Here is a 19536-nt window from a genome sequence, read left to right as displayed (position 1 = left end):
TTCTTAGCAGAATGAGTAGATACACGTAAAGTGTGAAACAAGGTATGTAGAAGGTGCATTACATTGTTGGCACTCAATACCCCATAGTTGTGACCATGAGCAGGATTGAGAATGCCACTCGGTGAATAACTTGACACATTTATGTGCGCTTAGAGCAACTGTCCCAGGGAGTATACCACGGTGGGAAGTGTGAGCAGAGGCCACGTCTGGCTGCTGGGGCCTCTGTGTTCTGTGGGGTCACCAACCCTGTGAGTGGGAGTAGGGGTTGAGACAGAGGGTGACAGTGAGTGTGGGGTGTGAAATACATGGGGGGGGGGAGCATAAGAGTGTGGGGGGGGTGGCTTGCAATTCCACTGACACCGGTGGCCCAGGTCAAAAGTCTAGTGCTGGGTCCCAAGGGAACGCTGTCGGCTGCCCTGAGTGTGAACAGGTCTCTTTTGGAGTCTAGGATTGCTGATCTGAAGAGGGGGACATTAACCATCTTGAAAGGAGTTTATTGTTCACTGAGCAGGCCCTGGCTGGGACTAGTGGAGCTGTGAGGGAGGACCAGGAACAGGTAGGTAGCTGGGTAACAGCATAGATAGTCAGGCCAGTTCTGAGTTGACCCATTCAAATAGATTTGTTGGATTCAACAAAGAGGGGTCTTCTATGCTAGGGGGAGGATGTTAGAAAAGTTGAAGGAGATTTTAAATTAGGAAGGAGAGGAAGAGACAAGCAAGAGGTAATGGATTTGACAGTATAGGAATGGGGAAATGGCAATGGGTCTTGAGGGTGGAGTAGGGGGAAGAGATTGTTTGTTTGGCAAGCAGGGAGGCACCCATATTCAATACAGATAATACCAGCAAATACAAATAACACTTGTGAGCACCTTCACATGTCTCAGGCAGTGTTGCAGACCTGTCTTTCACCACATCTCCTAGCACAAAGTGCTTGCACTGCAGCACGGGATTCTGGGAAATGTCATGCAAATAGACGGTGTCCCTTTTTTACTTCATGTCCATTTTAACAAGGACCCCTATATGCCTATGCCTGTCATATTGCACAACTTTTCAGCACCGCCTGGGTTAAAGAAGTGCATAACCAGTAAAATCTACTCACAGACAGCTGTTTCCACTAGTAATGTTCTAAAGACTAAATTCAATGGGAGTAGAAAGGGTGAAGCGGACAAGATAATAGCATAGACTGGTAAAAACCTTAAGTGCCTGCTTGCTAATGCAAGAAGCCTAAAATTGAAGAGCTTCCATTAGTAGCTAGAAGGGAGCAGTATGATATCGTACTGCAATACTGAAACATGGTGGGAGGAATATCATGACTGGGCAGTTAATGTAGAGGGTCATTCCCTCTTAGAGTAAAATATTCAGGTCCGGAAACATTTGGGAAACCGTGATAATAACGGTTTCATTTGAAATAAATTATTAAAAAACATAGTGTACAGGTTTCAAAAAGACCTTACATTTTAGATTTTAATAAACTAAGGGGGAAAAAAATAGTGCAACACGGCAAAATAGCTTCAAAATAGAGAGGTACAAAAAGCCCAAATCATTGCACTCACATGCTATGCATTAGAATAAGGCGATGAAGAGCTTAAACCTCCTTAAGGTGGTGTCTGGAACCTCAGTATTGCAGGTATGGGATGGGGGTCAGATAACCAGTATAATATGATACCTCCGATCCTCCGCTCATAGAAATAAGAGAAAAACACCATTGAACAGATGCAATTTACTAAAACAAACAAAAGAAAAAGACAATACACTCACAAACGGCGATCTGTCTTAGGCTGAGGCCCCGGTGTCGGCGCTGCACACGCTCTTACCAGGCTGGCGGTGCATGCTTTTGAGTTCCCCGTTCTGCGGTGAACTGCAGGGGGAAAGACTGGGTGGGCGTGACGGGGGGCGCGGCCATGATGTCACCTGGCAGGTTCGCCCTCTGGCTGAACCGCTGGGGGGCGTGGCCAGTGCTCCGTCGCAAGTTGTGAACACAGATTTCCTGTCTTCAGAGAAATCTGGTGGTGGGCAAGTTGGGTAGCGGGATCGGCCCCATTGATGGGCGGCTCTTGTCACTGGCGGGCGCTGCAGCGGGGACCTAGCCTTAGACTACGTCCCCGGTCCACCTGGCTGCAGGCGCGCCTGTCGGCATATGCAGTGACTACAGCCGCGATCGGCGGTCTGCAAGTACCGTAGATAGGGATGGGGCATATCTGCCCTGCCATTGGCTGTGTGTCGCCACGTGACCACGTCGGGGAAAGACAAAATTCTTGTCTTCCCTGCTAGCGTACACATCACAGTTCTTTGCGCGCCCACACACACAGCCAGTGGGGCCTGCCCAATAGAGGGCTGTGGTGTGTGGCGTGCGCACGCCGCCGTGACTACCGGGGACTCGGCCTTAAGCATTAAGACCAGAAACCGACACACAGTGCACACCAGCCTCACTCCTCTCTCACTCCTATCTGTGGGGACGATGTCATTTCCGGAAGCGTCGCTGTCACCGGTAATTGGGTGGGGGTCCTGCAGCTTGTACTTTGCTTGGTAGTCTGGTCCTGCTCCACTGCCCTACGCATTTCGTTCCGTGGGAAGTTCCTCATGGGCTGAAATACATAAAAATATTAAAAAAATACAAATATTCGCATACGATGGGGCCATATGAGCACCGATCACCGTACCCTCTACTTGCAAATAGAATTGTTTGCCAAATCTGAAAGTTATTGGTTAAAACAATCTGTAAGAGTTCTATCAAGAAATTGCACTTTTCTTCAGAAAAACATATATATAGGAATTGTAGCAGCATAACCGGAATTATGTATGCATAACCACATATCACAAAAAACAAAAAAGCCCAATGCCACTTCCAGTATGACAAAAATACACAGTAAAATACTTATATATTCTCTTGAAAAAGGGTCATTTTGTTTAACCCTTTGGCCAAAGCTTCGTAAGCCTGTGAGCCACATAAAGGCAGACCCTGCTCACAGGTCCTAACACTACCAGATAAAATACTAATACACCTATACTAGGATTAAAATTATCATTTACCTCTATTAGGAGGGTGATAGGACCAACATTGGATCCATATTCAGTAAAATGTTTCAGCTGTTGGAGGTTAGTGGCTCCTCCCTTCCTAGGTTTTAAGCCCGCCGCTCCCCACTTCCCAAGTTAGTAGGTCCTTTCATTCTACTGGATATAGATCCAATGTTGTTCTTTCTCCCTCCTAATAGAGGTAAATGAGAATTTTAATCCTAATAGAGGTATATTAGTATTTTATCTGGTAGTGTTAGGCCTTGTGAACGGGTGTCTGCCGTGTCGTGGCTCGCAAGCTTACAACGCTTTGGACAAAGGGTTAAACTAAATGATCCTTTTTCAAGAGAATATATAAGTATTTTACTGTGTATTTCTGTCATGGTGGATGTAGCATTGGGCTTCTCTGTCGTCTGTTGTATCCTTTAAATATAAACACACAGATTATTAAAAAAAAAATTGTTACTTCATTTTAGCACATATCCCTGTTATTGAATAGCATTCGGGCTCACATTTACTAAGCAGAACTATTACATAAGACCCTTTTTTAGTATTCGCTTGTATAGACTGTAACGTGTCTTTGTGTATTGGCAGAAAACTGTGCAAATGTTTCCTTTCGAATTATTTGAAAAATAAATCTATACATCTGACCCAAGATGATAAATAAAATGATACTATACACAGATGCAAGATTTCAATCTCAACAACTTACTTTGCATGAAATTAATTGTGTCGGAGAATAGCAGACAATGTATAACCCTGGGGTGGCAAACTCCAGTTCTCAAGGACCACCAGCAGGCCAAGTAATAAGGATATCCCAGCTTCAGCACAGGTGGCTCAGCCATTCAGACTGAGCCACTGATTTAGCCACCTGTGCTGAATCAGAGATATCCTTAAAACCTGACCTGTTGGTGGCCCTTGAGGACCGGTGTTGGCCATCCCTTAAATAACCCATTTTCATTCGCTCACATTTTATTTCTATGTCCTTTTCAGGTGTGCGCGAAACTTTCATCATGAGCAACCCCTTTGAGCACATAGCGGAGCCCCTCGACTCTGCGCAACCAGACAAGAAGTTTTACAATCTCAACAAACTAAGCGATTCAAGATACGGTATGTATTAGCTTAAAAAAAATTTGAGTGGTAAAAAAAATAAAAAGAATAAAAGTGGAGTAAGTTTGTAAAAATAAACAATGGTGATAATTTGGGAGCGAAAATAAAAAAACTTAGTTGTGATTCAAGCCCCTAGTACACTGGAACACTGTATGTACACATGTAGCTAAGGCCTGGGACATTGTACAGCAGGCCGTGCTGAGCCGTGCTGAGCAGATGCCTGCATCTGTGATCAGCGCGGCTTTAGCAGCCGCTTCCGCATGCGTGCGGAGGATCAGAAATTTTCAGGAGACAGGCAGGTTTGAATTTTGGCGCTGAGGGGAGCGGAGGAGCGGTCATGTGTCCGCAACCATCCAATGGGAACGAGGGACTAGCCCCACCACGCCTTCGCCCGCCCCCAAAGCGCACTCACTGCCTCGCCTGCCAGGACGCAAAAAAGCCCCAGCTTGAGCAGGCAAGGCAGAGCAGGAGCGCGGCTGAGCGCGGCCCGAGGCACCAGGCCGAGGCCTAACGAAGCACGGTGAACGTCTTTGGTGCATTATTGGGCAATTTGCGATATCTCAACAGTGGAGCGTCGAGTTGCAAAATTGTGTGATTTAGGGACTTGCCGTGGTAATATTGACTGCAATAGAAAAACGTCCTGCAGATTTTTCTGTGTGTGATATTTCACTATTAAATGCTGACCCTGTGCTGTGATTATTTCTGCCACTGGCCACAAGGTATGATTTGCAAAGTCAAGAATTAGAAGAGTATTTAGTTATTTAATCTTGAGTGCTACAATACCTGACGACCTCACACTATGGTGCTGTATAATAGAACAGCTCTATCATAGGAGAAGGGGTAGCTTTATCATAGCATCTCCCAAAATATTGAAAGGTTACAGGGGGATACCTTCTTTTGAATTTCAAAGTGAATGGATTCACTGGTCTCTGTCTGTTTCTCCTGTGGTTTATAAATCTATGGCAGCAATTGTGTGGGATGTCGGGAACATTGAGGCGGTTTCTCAGACCGTGGGTAATTTGGAGAGAGTTATACTCTTCTGTACTTGGATATGCCATGTAGCAGAAATCCCAATATAACATGAGCATCAACGCTCACCAGTTTATCTATTTCCGGGAATGTTTCCCATCCTCGAGCAATCCTTGTTTTGTTTGTGTTTATTCTGCTGTAGTAGCACTTCACAATGAGCGGATTCCTTCCTCCCTTTTCAGAGCGTCTGCCATTCTCTATTAGAGTCCTCCTTGAGGCTGCCATCAGAAATTGTGACGAATTCCTGGTAAAGCAAAGTGACATTGAAAACATCTTAAACTGGAACGTTACCCAGCACAAGAATGTGGAGGTCCCGTTTCGACCAGCACGAGTTATCCTGCAGGACTTCACGTAGGTCCCAAGCTTTTCTAACATTACCAATATTAGAGCAGACAGAGTATGCAGCACGGTAATTGACATGTGCAGTTCATTTCATCCTAGACCCTTCTTTCCCACATATTACCTATTTTTGTTCTTGTGCATTTCTTTCTTTCTTAAAATGAAATGTTAATAAACACACATATCCGCAGCAAGCTCTAATGAACCCCAAAAATGACCACATAATATGTGTGTGTGTGTGTGTGTGTGTGTGTGTGTGTGTGTGTGTGTGTGTGTGTGTGTGTGTGTGTGTGTCAATTGGAGTGCTATGTAGGCGTGGCTAAATGCATACAACAAAGAAGCCGAAAGCTACACCCAATATGACACAAATTCACAGTGAAATACCTATATATCTCTTGAAAAAGGATCATTTAGTTAAACCCTTTGGCCAAAGCGCTATAAGCCTGCTAGCCACATCAAGGCATGACCATTAGCAGGACCTAACACTAACTGATTAGTGCATGCAAGACCTCCTCACTTGGAAAGTGGGAAGGGTTGAGCTTAAACCCTGGGAGGGAGGGGCCAGCTGGTCTCAGCTGTTTTGGAGGTCAGTGGTCCCTCCCTCCCAGGGTTTAAGCTCGCCCCTCCCCACTTTCGAAGTGAGCAGTTCTTGCATGCAGCTGGTTGTGACAGATCCAATGCGATCATTCTTCCTCTAATTATAGAGGTAAATAAGAATTTTAATCAGTTAGTGTTAGGACCTGCTAACTGTCATGCCTTGATGTGACTAGCAGGCTTATAACGCTTTGGCCAAGGGTTTTACTAAATTACCCTTTTTCAAGAGATAAATAGGTATTTCACTGTGTATTTTTGTCATATTGGATGTAGCTTTCGGCTTCTTTGTTTTTGTTGTATTAAAATGAAAGTTACTCACGAAGTAATAAACAAAATTATAAAAGAATCTTCAGGATGGGAAAAATTGGCTTCCAAGAGGAGGTGCTGAACTGCGGTTTCCAATCTTTCTGCAACTAGTAGACACTGCCCGTAGTGACGATCAGTACCTGGCATGTCCCTCTACCAGAGAACGACATGCTATGTATTAATATGTGCTCATCATGTAAAAATGGTCAAATGTCAATACTTGTACTGTATACCAATAGTGCAATTCTCTTCTCTGTTCCCTTCTATACCACTACAAATGAATTGGAGTTGTGCCCCGTTAGTCATACCCCAAACTCATGGGGCTTAATCCCAGTTTGTTTGCACTGACATGAAATGATTCGGGGGGCGGGGAATAATGGATAATTCCCCATTATTAGTGGGCAACCTTTTAAAGCCAACACTATTCTGGCACTCTTCTAGACAAATTTTTGCATGGATTTAAAGTTCAGAAGTCTTTTGACTACAACATCAATGTCAGTTTGTAATTTTTTTAATTTTTTTAAATGGGTATTAGAGATTTTCAATCATCATTACAATTGTATCAAAAGTTACTCTATATATGCAGGTGCCTGTGGGTTTTTTTGCAGGCTGATGTCTTGTGCCATATTTTACTTGAACAGCAACAATCTTTATTACATAATCACATAGTCTCTTAAGCTATTTAATTCTGGTATGTGCAGTAAGTGGGGAGACTAGCTATTTTCTATCTACTTGTGTGGTCTTATAAAAATATTTCTGTTCTGACTTGAATTTTTTGGGGAAATGATATACTCTTTCAAATTAATTCACCATACACAAAACATATTTAAATGGTAGGATTTGCAGATAAATTCAACATAATTACAAGACCACCTCTGCAGCCAAATGATATAAACACTTTGAGATTGACGTGCTGAGCTTGTAGTTTACCAAAATCCTGCAGATAAGTATCCCCTGATATGACCAGATATGCTCTCTGCCTCAGCTCTCTCTCTCTGCCTCAGCTCTCTCTCTCTGCCTCAGCTCTCTCTCGCTCTCTCTGCCTCAGCTCTCTCTCGCTCTCTCTGCCTCAGCTCTCTCTCGCTCTCTCTGCCTCAGCTCTCTCTCGCTCTCTCTGCCTCAGCTCTCTCTCGCTCTCTCTGCCTCAGCTCTCTCTCGCGCTCTCTGCCTCAGCTCTCTCTCGCTCTCTCTGCCTCAGCTCTCTCTGCCTCAGCTCTCTCTCGCTCTCTCTGCCTCTGCTCTCTCTCGCTCTCTGCCTCAGCTCTCTCTCGCTCTCTGCTTCAGCTCTCTCTCGCTCTCTCTGCCTCAGCTCTCTCTCGCTCTCTCTGCCTCAGCTCTCTCTCGCTCTCTCTGCCTCAGCTCTCTCTCGCTCTCTCTGCCTCAGCTCTCTCTCGCTCTCTGCCTCAGCTCTCTCTCGCTCTCTGCCTCAGCTCTCTCTCGCTCTCTCTGCCTCAGCTCTCTCTCGCTCTCTGCCTCAGCTCTCTCTCGCTCTCTCTGCCTCAGCTCTCTCTCGCTCTCTCTGCCTCAGCTCTCTCTCGCTCTCTCTGCCTCAGCTCTCTCTCGCTCTCTCTGCCTCAGCTCTCTCTCGCTCTCTCTGCCTCAGCTCTCTCTCGCTCTCTCTGCCTCAGCTCTCTCTCGCTCTCTCTGCCTCAGCTCTCTCTCTCTCTGCCTCAGCTCTCTCTCTCTCTCTCTGCCTCAGCTCTCTCTCTCTCTCTCTGCCTCAGCTCTCTCTCTCTCTCTCTGCTTCAGCTCTCTCTCTCTCTCTGCCTCAGCTCTCTCTCTCTGCCTCAGCTCTCTCTCTCTCTGCCTCAGCTCTCTCTCGCGCGCTCTCTCTCTGCCTCAGCTCTCTCTCTGCGTCAGCTCTCTCTCGCGCGCTCTCTCTCTGCGTCAGATCTCTCTCGCTCGCTCTCTTTCTGCCTCAGCGCTCTCTCTCTGCCTCAGCTCTCTCTCTCTGCCTCAGCTCTCTCTCTCTGCCTCAGCTCTCTCTCTCTGCCTCAGCTCTCTCTCTCTGCCTCAGCTCTCTCTCGCTCTCTCTGCCTCAGCTCTCTCTCGCTCTCTCTGCCTCAGCTCTCTCTCGCTCTCTCTGCCTCAGCTCTCTCTCGCGCTCTCTGCCTCAGCTCTCTCTCGCGCTCTCTGCCTCAGCTCTCTCTCGCGCTCTCTGCCTCAGCTCTCTCTCGCGCTCTCTGCCTCAGCTCTCTCTCGCGCTCTCTGCCTCAGCTCTCTCTCGCGCTCTCTGCCTCAGCTCTCTCTCGCGCTCTCTGCCTCAGCTCTCTCTCGCGCTCTCTGCCTCAGCTCTCTCTCGCGCTCTCTGCCTCAGCTCTCTCTCGCGCTCTCTGCCTCAGCTCTCTCTTCCTCAGCTCTCTCTCGCGCTCACTCTGCTTCAGCTCTGTCTCGCGCGCTCTCTCTGTGCCTCAGCTCTCTCTCGCGCGCGCTCTCTCTGCCTCAGCACTCTCTCGCGCGCTCTCTCTCTGCCTCAGCTCTCTCTCGCGCGCTCTCTCTCTGCCTCAGCTCTCTCTCGCGCGCTCTCTCTCTGCCTCAGCTCTCTCTCGCGCGCTCTCTCTCTGCCTCAGCTCTCTCTAGCGCGCTCTATCTCTGCCTCAGCTCTCTCTCGCGCGCTCTCTCTCTGCCTCAGCTCTCTCTCGCGCGCTCTCTCTCTGCCTCAGCTCTCTCTCTGCCTCAGCTCTCTCTCGCGCGCTCTCTCTCTGCCTCAGCGCTCTCTCTCTGCCTCAGCTCTCTCTCGCTCGCTCTCTCTCTGCCTCAGCTCTCTCTCGCGCGCCCTCTCTCTGCCTCAGCTCTCTATCGCGCGCTCTCTCTCTGCCTCAGCTCTCTCTCGCGCGCTCTCTCTCTGCGTCAGCTCTCTCTCGCGCGCTCTCTCTCTCTGCCTCAGCTCTCTCTCGCTCGCTCTCTCTGCCTCAGCTCTCGCGCGCTCTCTCTCTGCCTCAGCTCTCGCGCGCTCTCTCTCTGCCTCAGCTCTCGCGCGCTCTCTCTCTGCCTCAGCTCTCTCTCGCCCGCGCTCTCTCTCTGCCTCAGCTCTCTCTCCCGCGCTCTCTCTCTGCCTCAGCTCTCTCTCCCGCGCTCTCTCTCTGCCTCAGCTCTCTCTCGCGCGCTCTCTCTCTCTGCCTCAGCTCTCTCTCGCGCGCTCTCTCTGTCTGCCTCAGCTCTCTCTCGCGCGCTCTCTCTCTGCCTCAGCTCTCTCTCGCGCGCTCTCTCTCTGCCTCAGCTCTCGCGCGCTCTCTCTCTGCCTCAGCTCTCTCTCCCGCGCTCTCTCTCTGCCTCAGCTCTCTCTCGCGCGCTCTCTCTCTGCCTCAGCTCTCTCTCGCGCGCTCTCTCTCTGCCTCAGCTCTCTCTCGCGCGCTCTCTCTCTGCCTCAGCTCTCTCGCGCACTCTCTCTCTGCCTCAGCTCTCGCGCGCTCTCTCTCTGCCTCAGCTCTCTCTCGCGCGCTCTCTCTCTCTGCCTCAGCTCTCTCTCGCGCGCTCTCTCTGTCTGCCTCAGCTCTCTCTCGCGCGCTCTCTCTCTGCCTCAGCTCTCTCTCGCGCGCTCTCTCTCTGCCTCAGCTCTCGCGCGCTCTCTCTCTGCCTCAGCTCTCTCTCCCGCGCTCTCTCTCTGCCTCAGCTCTCTCTCGCGCGCTCTCTCTCTGCCTCAGCTCTCTCTCGCGCGCTCTCTCTCTGCCTCAGCTCTCTCTCGCGCGCTCTCTCTCTGCCTCAGCTCTCTCTCGCGCGCTCTCTCTCTGCCTCAGCTCTCTCTCGCGCGCTCTCTCTCTCTGCCTCAGCTCTCTCTCGCGCGCTCTCTCTCTCTGCCTCAGCTCTCTCTCGCGCTCTCTGCCTCAGCTCTCTCTCGCGCTCTCTGCCTCAGCTCTCTCTCGCTCTCTCTGCCTCAGCTCTCTCTCGCGCTCTTTGCCTCAGCTCTCTCTCGCGCTCTCTGCCTCAGCTCTCTCTCGCGCTCTCTGCCTCAGCTCTCTCTCGCGCTCTCTGCCTCAGCTCTCTCTCGCGCTCTCTGCCTCAGCTCTCTCTCGCGCTCTCTGCTTCAGCTCTGTCTCGCGCGCTCTTTCTGTGCCTCAGCTCTCTCTCGCGCGCGCTCTCTCTGCCTCAGCACTCTCTCGCGCGCTCTCTCTCTGCCTCAGCACTCTCTTGCGCGCTCTCTCTCTGCCTCAGCTCTCTCTCGCGCGCTCTCTCTCTGACTCAGCTCTCTCTCGCGCGCTCTCTCTCTGACTCAGCTCTCTCTCGCGCGCTCTCTCTCTGCCTCAGCTCTCTCTCGCGCGCTCTCTCTCTGACTCAGCTCTCTCTCGCGCGCTCTCTCTCTGCCTCAGCTCTCTCTCGCGCGCTCTCCCTCTGCCTCAGCTCTCTCTCTGCCTCAGCTCTCTCTCGCGCGCTCTCTCTCTGCCTCAGCTCTCTCTCGCTCTCTCTCTGCCTCAGCTCTCTCGCGCACTCTCTCTCTGCCTCAGCTCTCGCGCGCTCTCTCTCTGCCTCAGCTCTCTCTCGCGCGCTCTCTCTCTCTGCCTCAGCTCTCTCTCGCGCGCTCTCTCTGTCTGCCTCAGCTCTCTCTCGCGCGCTCTCTCTCTGCCTCAGCTCTCTCTCGCGCGCTCTCTCTCTGCCTCAGCTCTCTCTCGTGCGCTCTCTCTCTCTCTGCCTCAACTCTCTCTCGCGCGCTCTCTCTCTCTCTCTGCCTCAGCTCTCTCTCGCGGCGCTCTCTCTCTCTGCCTCAGCTCTCTCTCGCGCGCTCTCTGCCTCAGCTCTCTCTCGCTCTCTCTCTGCCTCAGCTCTCTCTCGCTCTCTCTCTGCCTCAGCTCTCTCTCGCGCGCTCTCTCTCTGCCTCAGCTCTCTCGCGCGCTCTCTCTCTGCCTCAGCTCTCTCGCGCTCTCTCTCTGCCTCAGCTCTCTCGCGCTCTCTCTCTCTGCCTCAGCTCTCTCGCGCTCTCTCTCTGCCTCAGCTCTCTCGCGCTCTCTCTCTCGGCCTCAGCTCTCTCGCGCTCTCTCTCTCGGCCGTAGCTCTCGCGCGCTCTCTCTCTCTTCCTCAGCTCTCGCGCGCTCTCTCTCTCTGCCTCAGCTCTCTCTCGCGCGCTCTCTCTCTGCCTCAGCTCTCTCTCGCGTGCTCTCTGTCTGCCTCAGCTCTCTCTCGCGCGCTCTCTCTCGCGTGCGCGCTCTCTCTCTCTCTGCCTCAGCTCTCTCGCGCGCTCTCTCTCTCTCTGCCTCAACTCTCTCTCTGCCTCAGCTCTCTCTCGCGCGCGCTCTCTCTGCCTCAGCTCTCTCTCGCGCGCGCTCTCCCTGCCTCAGCTCTCTCTCGCGCGCGCTCTCTCTGCCTCAGCTCTCTCTCGCTCTCTCTGCCTCAGCTCTCTCTCGCTCTCTCTGCCTCAGCTCTCTGCCTCAGCTCTCTCGCGCTCTCTCTCTCTCTCAGCTCTCTCGCGCTCTCTCTCTGCCTCAGCTCTCTCGCGCTCTCTCTCTCGGCCTCAGCTCTCTCGCGCTCTCTCTCTCAGCCTCAGCTCTCGCGCGCTCTCTCTCTCTTCCTCAGCTCTCGCGCGCTCTCTCTCTGTTCCTCAGCTCTCTCGCGCGCTCTCTCTCTCTGCCTCAGCTCTCTCTCGCGCGCTCTCTCTCTCTGCCTCAGCTCTCTCTCGCGTGCTCTCTGTCTGCCTCAGCTCTCTCTCGCGCGCACTCTCTCGCGTGCGCGCTCTCTCTCTCTCTGCCTCAGCTCTCTCGCGCGCTCTCTCTCTCTCTGCCTCAACTCTCTCTCTGCCTCAACTCTCTCTCTGCCTCAGCTCTCTCTCGCACGCTCTCTCTCTGCCTCAGCTCTCTCTCGCGCGCGCTCTCTCTGCCTCAGCTCTCTCTCGCGCGCGCTCTCTCTGCCTCAGCTCTCTCTCGCGCGCGCTCTCTCTGCCTCAGCTCTCTCTCGCGCGCGCTCTCTCTGCCTCAGCTCTCTCTCGCGCGCGCTCTCTCTGCCTCAGCTCTCTCTCGCTCTCTCTGCCTCAGCTCTCTCTCGCTCTCTCTGCCTCAGCTCTCTCTGCCTCAGCTCTCTCTCGCTCTCTCTGCCTCAGCTCTCTCTCGCTCTCTCTGCCTCTGCTCTCTCTCGCTCTCTGCCTCAGCTCTCTCTCGCTCTCTGCCTCAGCTCTCTCTCACTCTCTGCCTCAGCTCTCTCTCGCTCTCTGCCTCAGCTCTCTCTCGCTCTCTGCCTCAGCTCTCTCTCGCTCTCTGCCTCAGCTCTCTCTCGCTCTCTCTGCCTCAGCTCTCTCTCGCTCTCTCTGCCTCAGCTCTCTCTCGCTCTCTCTGCCTCAGCTCTCTCTCGCTCTCTCTGCCTCAGCTCTCTCTCGCTCTCTCTGCCTCAGCTCTCTCTCGCTCTCTCTGCCTCAGCTCTCTCTCGCTCTCTCTGCCTCAGCTCTCTCTCGCTCTCTCTGCCTCAGCTCTCTCTCGCTCTCTCTGCCTCAGCTCTCTCTCGCTCTCTCTGCCTCAGCTCTCTCTCGCTCTCTCTGCCTCAGCTCTCTCTCGCTCTCTCTGCCTCAGCTCTCTCTCGCTCTCTCTGCCTCAGCTCTCTCTCGCTCTCTCTGCCTCAGCTCTCTCTCGCTCTCTCTGCCTCAGCTCTCTCTCGCTCTCTCTGCCTCAGCTCTCTCTCGCTCTCTCTGCCTCAGCTCTCTCGCTCTCTCTGCCTCAGCTCTCTCTCGCTCTCTCTGCCTCAGCTCTCTCTCTCTCTGCCTCAGCTCTCTCTCTCTCTCTCTCTGCCTCAGCTCTCTCTCTCTCTCTCTCTGCCTCAGCTCTCTCTCTCTCTGCCTCAGCTCTCTCTCTCTGCCTCAGCTCTCTCGCGCGCTCTCTCTCTGCCTCAGCTCTATCTCGCGCGCTCTCTCTCTGCGTCAGCTCTCTCTCGCGCGCTCTCTTTCTGCCTCAGCGCTCTCTCTCTGCCTCAGCTCTCTCTCTCTGCCTCAGCTCTCTCTCTCTGCCTCAGCTCTCTCTCTCTGCCTCAGCTCTCTCTCTCTGCCTCAGCTCTCTCTCTCTGCCTCAGCTCTCTCTCGCTCTCTCTGCCTCAGCTCTCTCTCGCTCTCTCTGCCTCAGCTCTCTCTCGCTCTCTCTGCCTCAGCTCTCTCTCGCTCTCTGCCTCAGCTCTCTCTCGCTCTCTCTGCCTCAGCTCTCTCTCGCTCTCTCTGCCTCAGCTCTCTCTCGCGCTCTCTGCCTCAGCTCTCTCTCGCGCTCTCTGCCTCAGCTCTCTCTCGCGCTCTCTGCCTCAGCTCTCTCTCGCGCTCTCTGCCTCAGCTCTCTCTCGCGCTCTCTGCCTCAGCTCTCTCTCGCGCTCTCTGCCTCAGCTCTCTCTCGCGCTCTCTGCCTCAGCTCTCTCTCGCGCTCTCTGCCTCAGCTCTCTCTCGCGCTCTCTGCCTCAGCTCTCTCTCGCGCTCTCTGCCTCAGCTCTCTCTCGCGCTCTCTGCCTCAGCTCTCTCTCGCGCTCTCTGCCTCAGCTCTCTCTCGCGCTCTCTGCCTCAGCTCTCTCTCGCGCTCTCTGCCTCAGCTCTCTCTCGCGCTCTCTGCCTCAGCTCTCTCTCGCGCTCTCTGCCTCAGCTCTCTCTCGCGCTCTCTGCCTCAGCTCTCTCTCGCGCTCTTTGCCTCAGCTCTCTCTCGCGCTCTCTGCCTCAGCTCTCTCTCGCGCTCTCTGCCTCAGCTCTCTCTCGCGCTCTCTGCCTCAGCTCTCTCTCGCGCTCTCTGCCTCAGCTCTCTCTCGCGCTCTCTGCTTCAGCTCTGTCTCGCGCGCTCTTTCTGTGCCTCAGCTCTCTCTCGCGCGCGCTCTCTCTGCCTCAGCACTCTCTCGCGCGCTCTCTCTCTGCCTCAGCACTCTCTTGCGCGCTCTCTCTGCCTCAGCTCTCTCTCGCGCGCTCTCTCTCTGACTCAGCTCTCTCTCGCGCGCTCTCTCTCTGCCTCAGCTCTCTCTCGCGCGCTCTCTCTCTGCCTCAGCTCTCTCTCGCGCGCTCTCTCTCTGCCTCAGCTCTCTCTCGCGCGCTCTCCCTCTGCCTCAGCTCTCTCTCTGCCTCAGCTCTCTCTCGCGCGCTCTCTCTCTGCCTCAGCTCTCTCTCGCTCTCTCTCTGCCTCAGCTCTCTCGCGCACTCTCTCTCTGCCTCAGCTCTCGCGCGCTCTCTCTCTGCCTCAGCTCTCTCTCGCGCGCTCTCTCTCTGCCTCAGCTCTCTCTCCCGCGCTCTCTCTCTGCCTCAGCTCTCTCTCTTCCTCAGCTCTCTCTCTGCCTCAGCTCTCTCTCGCGCGCTCTCTCTCTGCCTCAGCTCTCTCTCGCGCGCTCTCTCTCTGCCTCAGCTCTCGCGCGCTCTCTCTCTGCCTCAGCTCTCTCTCCCGCGCTCTCTCTCTGCCTCAGCTCTCTCTCGCGCGCTCTCTCTCTGCCTCAGCTCTCTCTCGCGCGCTCTCTCTCTGCCTCAGCTCTCTCTCGCGCGCTCTCTCTCTGCCTCAGCTCTCTCTCGCGCGCTCTCTCTCTGCCTCAGCTCTCTCTCGCGCGCTCTCTCTCTCTGCCTCAGCTCTCTCTCGCGCGCTCTCTCTCTCTGCCTCAGCTCTCTCTCGCGCTCTCTGCCTCAGCTCTCTCTCGCGCTCTCTGCCTCAGCTCTCTCTCGCTCTCTCTGCCTCAGCTCTCTCTCGCGCTCTTTGCCTCAGCTCTCTCTCGCGCTCTCTGCCTCAGCTCTCTCTCGCGCTCTCTGCCTCAGCTCTCTCTCGCGCTCTCTGCCTCAGCTCTCTCTCGCGCTCTCTGCCTCAGCTCTCTCTCGCGCTCTCTGCTTCAGCTCTGTCTCGCGCGCTCTTTCTGTGCCTCAGCTCTCTCTCGCGCGCGCTCTCTCTGCCTCAGCACTCTCTCGCGCGCTCTCTCTCTGCCTCAGCACTCTCTTGCGCGCTCTCTCTCTGCCTCAGCTCTCTCTCGCGCGCTCTCTCTCTGACTCAGCTCTCTCTCGCGCGCTCTCTCTCTGACTCAGCTCTCTCTCGCGCGCTCTCTCTCTGCCTCAGCTCTCTCTCGCGCGCTCTCTCTCTGACTCAGCTCTCTCTCGCGCGCTCTCTCTCTGCCTCAGCTCTCTCTCGCGCGCTCTCCCTCTGCCTCAGCTCTCTCTCTGCCTCAGCTCTCTCTCGCGCGCTCTCTCTCTGCCTCAGCTCTCTCTCGCTCTCTCTCTGCCTCAGCTCTCTCGCGCACTCTCTCTCTGCCTCAGCTCTCGCGCGCTCTCTCTCTGCCTCAGCTCTCTCTCGCGCGCTCTCTCTCTGCCTCAGCTCTCTCTCCCGCGCTCTCTCTCTGCCTCAGCTCTCTCTCCCGCGCTCTCTCTCAGCCTCAGCTCTCTCTCGCGCGCTCTCTCTCTGCCTCAGCTCTCTCTCGCGCGCTCTCTCTCTGCCTCAGCTCTCTCTCGCGCGCTCTCTCTCTGCCTCAGCTCTCTCTCGCGCGCTCTCTCTCTCTGCCTCAGCTCTCTCTCGCGCGCTCTCTCTCTCTGCCTCAGCTCTCTCTCGCGCGCTCTCTCTCTCTCTCTGCCTCAGCTCTCTCTCGCGCGCTCTCTCTCTCTGCCTCAGCTCTCTCTCGCGCGCTCTCTGCCTCAACTCTCTCGCGCTCTCTCTCTGCCTCAGCTCTCTCGCGCTCTGTCTCTCTGCCTCAGCTCTCTCGCGCTCTCTCTCTGCCTCAGCTCTCTCGCGCTCTCTCTCTCGGCCTCAGCTCTCTCGCGCTCTCTCTCTCGGCCTCAGCTTTCGCGCGCTCTCTCTCTCTCTTCCTCAGCTCTCGCGTGCTCTCTCTCTATTCCTCAGCTCTCTCGCGCGCTCTCTCTCTATTCCTCAGCTCTCTCGCGCGCTCTCTCTCTCTGCCTCAGCTCTCTCTCGCGCGCTCTCTCTCTGCCTCAGCTCTCTCTCGCGTGCTCTCTGTCTGCCTCAGCTCTCTCTCGCGCGCTCTCTCTCTCTGCCTCAGCTCTCTCGCGCGCTCTCTCTCTCTGCCTCAGCTCTCTCTCGCGCTCTCTGCCTCAGCTCTCTCTCGCGCTCTCTGCCTCAGCTCTCTCTCGCGCTCTCTGCCTCAGCTCTCTCTCGCGCTCTCTGCCTCAGCTCTCTCTCGCGCTCTCTGCTTCAGCTCTGTCTCGCGCGCTCTTTCTGTGCCTCAGCTCTCTCTCGCGCGCGCTCTCTCTGCCTCAGCACTCTCTCGCGCGCTCTCTCTCTGCCTCAGCACTCTCTTGCGCGCTCTCTCTCTGCCTCAGCTCTCTCTCGCGCGCTCTCTCTCTGACTCAGCTCTCTCTCGCGCGCTCTCTCTCTGACTCAGCTCTCTCTCGCGCGCTCTCTCTCTGCCTCAGCTCTCTCTCGCGCGCTCTCTCTCTGACTCAGCTCTCTCTCGCGCGCTCTCTCTCTGCCTCAGCTCTCTCTCGCGCGCTCTCCCTCTGCCTCAGCTCTCTCTCTGCCTCAGCTCTCTCTCTGCCTCAGCTCTCTCTCGCGCGCTCTCTCTCTGCCTCAGCTCTCTCTCGCTCTCTCTCTGCCTCAGCTCTCTCGCGCACTCTCTCTCTGCCTCAGCTCTCGCGCGCTCTCTCTCTGCCTCAGCTCTCTCTCGCGCGCTCTCTCTCTGCCTCAGCTCTCTCTCCCGCGCTCTCTCTCTGCCTCAGCTCTCTCTCGCGCGCTCTCTCTCAGCCTCAGCTCTCTCTCGCGCGCTCTCTCTCTGCCTCAGCTCTCTCTCGCGCGCTCTCTCTCTGCCTCAGCTCTCTCTCGCGCGCTCTCTCTCTCTGCCTCAGCTCTCTCTCGCGCGCTCTCTCTCTCTGCCTCAGCTCTCTCTCGCGCGCTCTCTCTCTCTCTCTCTGCCTCAGCTCTCTCTCGCGCGCTCTCTCTCTCTGCCTCAGCTCTCTCTCGCGCGCTCTCTGCCTCAACTCTCTCGCGCTCTCTCTCTGCCTCAGCTCTCTCGCGCTCTGTCTCTCTGCCTCAGCTCTCTCGCGCTCTCTCTCTGCCTCAGCTCTCTCGCGCTCTCTCTCTCGGCCTCAGCTCTCTCGCGCTCTCTCTCTCGGCCTCAGCTTTCGCGCGCTCTCTCTCTCTCTTCCTCAGCTCTCGCGTGCTCTCTCTCTATTCCTCAGCTCTCTCGCGCGCTCTCTCTCTATTCCTCAGCTCTCTCGCGCGCTCTCTCTCTCTGCCTCAGCTCTCTCTCGCGCGCTCTCTCTCTGCCTCAGCTCTCTCTCGCGTGCTCTCTGTCTGCCTCAGCTCTCTCTCGCGCGCTCTCTCTCTCTGCCTCAGCTCTCTCGCGCGCTCTCTCTCTCTGCCTCAACTCTCTCTCTGCCTCAGCTCTCTCTCGCACGCTCTCTCTCTGCCTCAGCTCTCTCGCGCGCGCTCTCTCTGCCTCAACTCTCTCTCGCGCGCGCTCTCTCTGCCTCAGCTCTCTCTCGCGCGCGCTCTCTCTGCCTCAGCTCTCTCTCTCGCGCGCTCTCTCTGCCTCGTTTTCTCTCGCGCGCGCTCTCTCTGCCTAAGCTCTCTCTCGCGTGCGCTCTCTCTGCCTCAGCTCTCTCTCGCCCGCTCTCTCTCTGCCTCAGCTCTCTCTCGCCCGCTCTCTCTTTGCCTCAGCTCTCTCTCTCTCGCCCGCTCTCTCTCTCTGCCTCAGCTCTCTCTCTCTCTGCCTCAGCTCTCTCTCGCTCGCTCTCTGCCTCAGCTCTCTCGCTCTCTCTCTGCCTCAGCTCTCTCTCTCTCTCTCTCTCTCTGCCTCAGCTCTCTCGCTCTCTCTCTGCCTCAGCTCTCTCTCTCTCTCTGCTCTCTCTGCTTCAGCTCTCTCTGCTCTCTGCTTCAGCTCTCTCTCGCTCTCTGCTTCAGCTCTCTCTCGCTCTCTGCTTTAGCTCTCTCGCACTCTGCTTTAGCTCTCTCGCACTCTGCTTTAGCTCTCTCGCACTCTGCTTTAGCTCTCTCGCACTCTGCCTCAGCTCTCTCTCTCTGCCTCAGCTCTCTCTCTCTCTGCCTCAGCTCTCTCTCTCTCTGCCTCAGCTCTCTCTCTCTCTCTGCCTCAGCTCTCTCGCTCTCTCTCTGCCTCAGCTCTCTCACTCTCTCTCTCTCTCTCTGCCTCAGCTCTCTTGCTCTCTCTCTCTGCCTCAGCCCTCTCTCTCTCTCTCTCTCTCTCTGCCTCAGCTCGCTCTCTCTCTCTCTCTCTCTGCCTCAGCTCTCTCTCTGCCTCAGCTCTCTCTCTCGCTCTCTCTCTCTCTGCCTCAGCTCTCTCTCGCGCTCTCTGCCTCAGCTCTCTCTCGCGCTCTCTCTGCCTCAGCTCTCTCTCGCTCTCTCTCTGCCTCAGCTCTCTCTCGCTCTCTCTCTGCCTCAGCTCTCTCTCTGCCTCAGCTCTCTCTCGCGCGCTCTCTCTCTGCCTCAGCTCTCTCTCGCGCGCTCTCCCTCTGCCTCAGCTCTCTCTCTGCCTCAGCTCTCTCTCGCGCGCTCTCTCTCTGCCTCAGCTCTCTCTCTGCCTCAGCTCTCTCGCGCACTCTCTCTCTGCCTCAGCTCTCGCGCGCTCTCTCTCTGCCTCAGCTCTCTCTCGCGCGCTCTCTCTCTGCCTCAGCTCTCTCTCGCGCGCTCTCTCTCTCTGCCTCAGCTCTCTCTCGCGCGCTCTCTCTCTGCCTCAGCTCTCTCTCGCGCGCTCTCTCTCTCTGCCTCAGCTCTCTCTCGCGCGCTCTCTCTCTCTGCCTCAGCTCTCTCTCGCGCGCTCTCTGCCTCAACTCTCTCGCGCTCTCTCTCTGCCTCAGCTCTCTCGCGCTCTCTCTCTCTGCCTCATCTCTCGCGCGCTCTCTCTCTGCCTCAGCTCTCTCTCGCGCGCTCTCTCTGCCTCAGCTCTCTCTCGCGTGCTCTCTGTCTGCCTCAGCTCTCTCTCGCGCGCTTTCTCTCGCGCGCGCTCTCTCTCTCTGCCTCAGCTCTCTCGCGCGCTCTCTCTCTCTGCCTCAACTCTCTCTCTGCCTCAGCTCTCTCTCGCACGCTCTCTCTCTGCCTCAGCTCTCTCTCGCGCGCGCTCTCTCTGCCTCGCTCTCTCTCGCGCGCGCTCTCTCTGCCTCAGCTCTCTCTCGCGTGCGCTCTCTCTGCCTCAGCTCTCTCTCGCCCGCTCTCTCTCTGCCTCAGCTATCTCTCGCCCGCTCTCTCTTTGCCTCAGCTCTCTCTCTCTCGCCCGCTCTCTCTCTCTCTGCCTCAGCTCTCTCTCTCTCTGCCTCAGCTCTCTCTCGCTCGCTCTCTGCCTCAGC

At 55.4% G+C, this 19536-nt stretch overlaps 1 protein-coding gene and 1 long non-coding RNA gene across 4 annotated transcripts in view; one reads left to right on the top strand and one right to left on the bottom strand.

Moving 5' to 3' along the window:
- ACO1 (aconitase 1) overlaps positions 1-19536 on the top strand; it is an 88776-nt gene that overhangs the window by 26709 nt on the left and 42531 nt on the right. For all 3 annotated transcript variants that reach the window (XM_075594723.1, XM_075594720.1, XM_075594728.1), the window contains exons 2-3: positions 4005-4121; positions 5333-5501. In XM_075594723.1, the coding sequence (XP_075450838.1) occupies positions 4025-4121; positions 5333-5501 (266 nt within the window). In that variant the 5' untranslated portion in view covers positions 4005-4024. The remainder of the gene's footprint in view (positions 1-4004; positions 4122-5332; positions 5502-19536) is intronic.
- LOC142491940 (uncharacterized) overlaps positions 2402-19536 on the bottom strand; it is a 63653-nt gene continuing 46518 nt past the window's right edge. The window contains exon 3 of the long non-coding RNA XR_012800604.1: positions 2402-2584. This is a non-coding gene — a long non-coding RNA (uncharacterized LOC142491940). The remainder of the gene's footprint in view (positions 2585-19536) is intronic.

This window comes from Ascaphus truei, chromosome 1 (assembly GCF_040206685.1).
Source record: "Ascaphus truei isolate aAscTru1 chromosome 1, aAscTru1.hap1, whole genome shotgun sequence".
Classification (NCBI taxonomy): Eukaryota; Metazoa; Chordata; class Amphibia; order Anura; family Ascaphidae; genus Ascaphus; species Ascaphus truei.
Note: the sequence above shows the minus strand (reverse complement) of the source record. Positions and strands in the feature narration are given on the sequence as shown.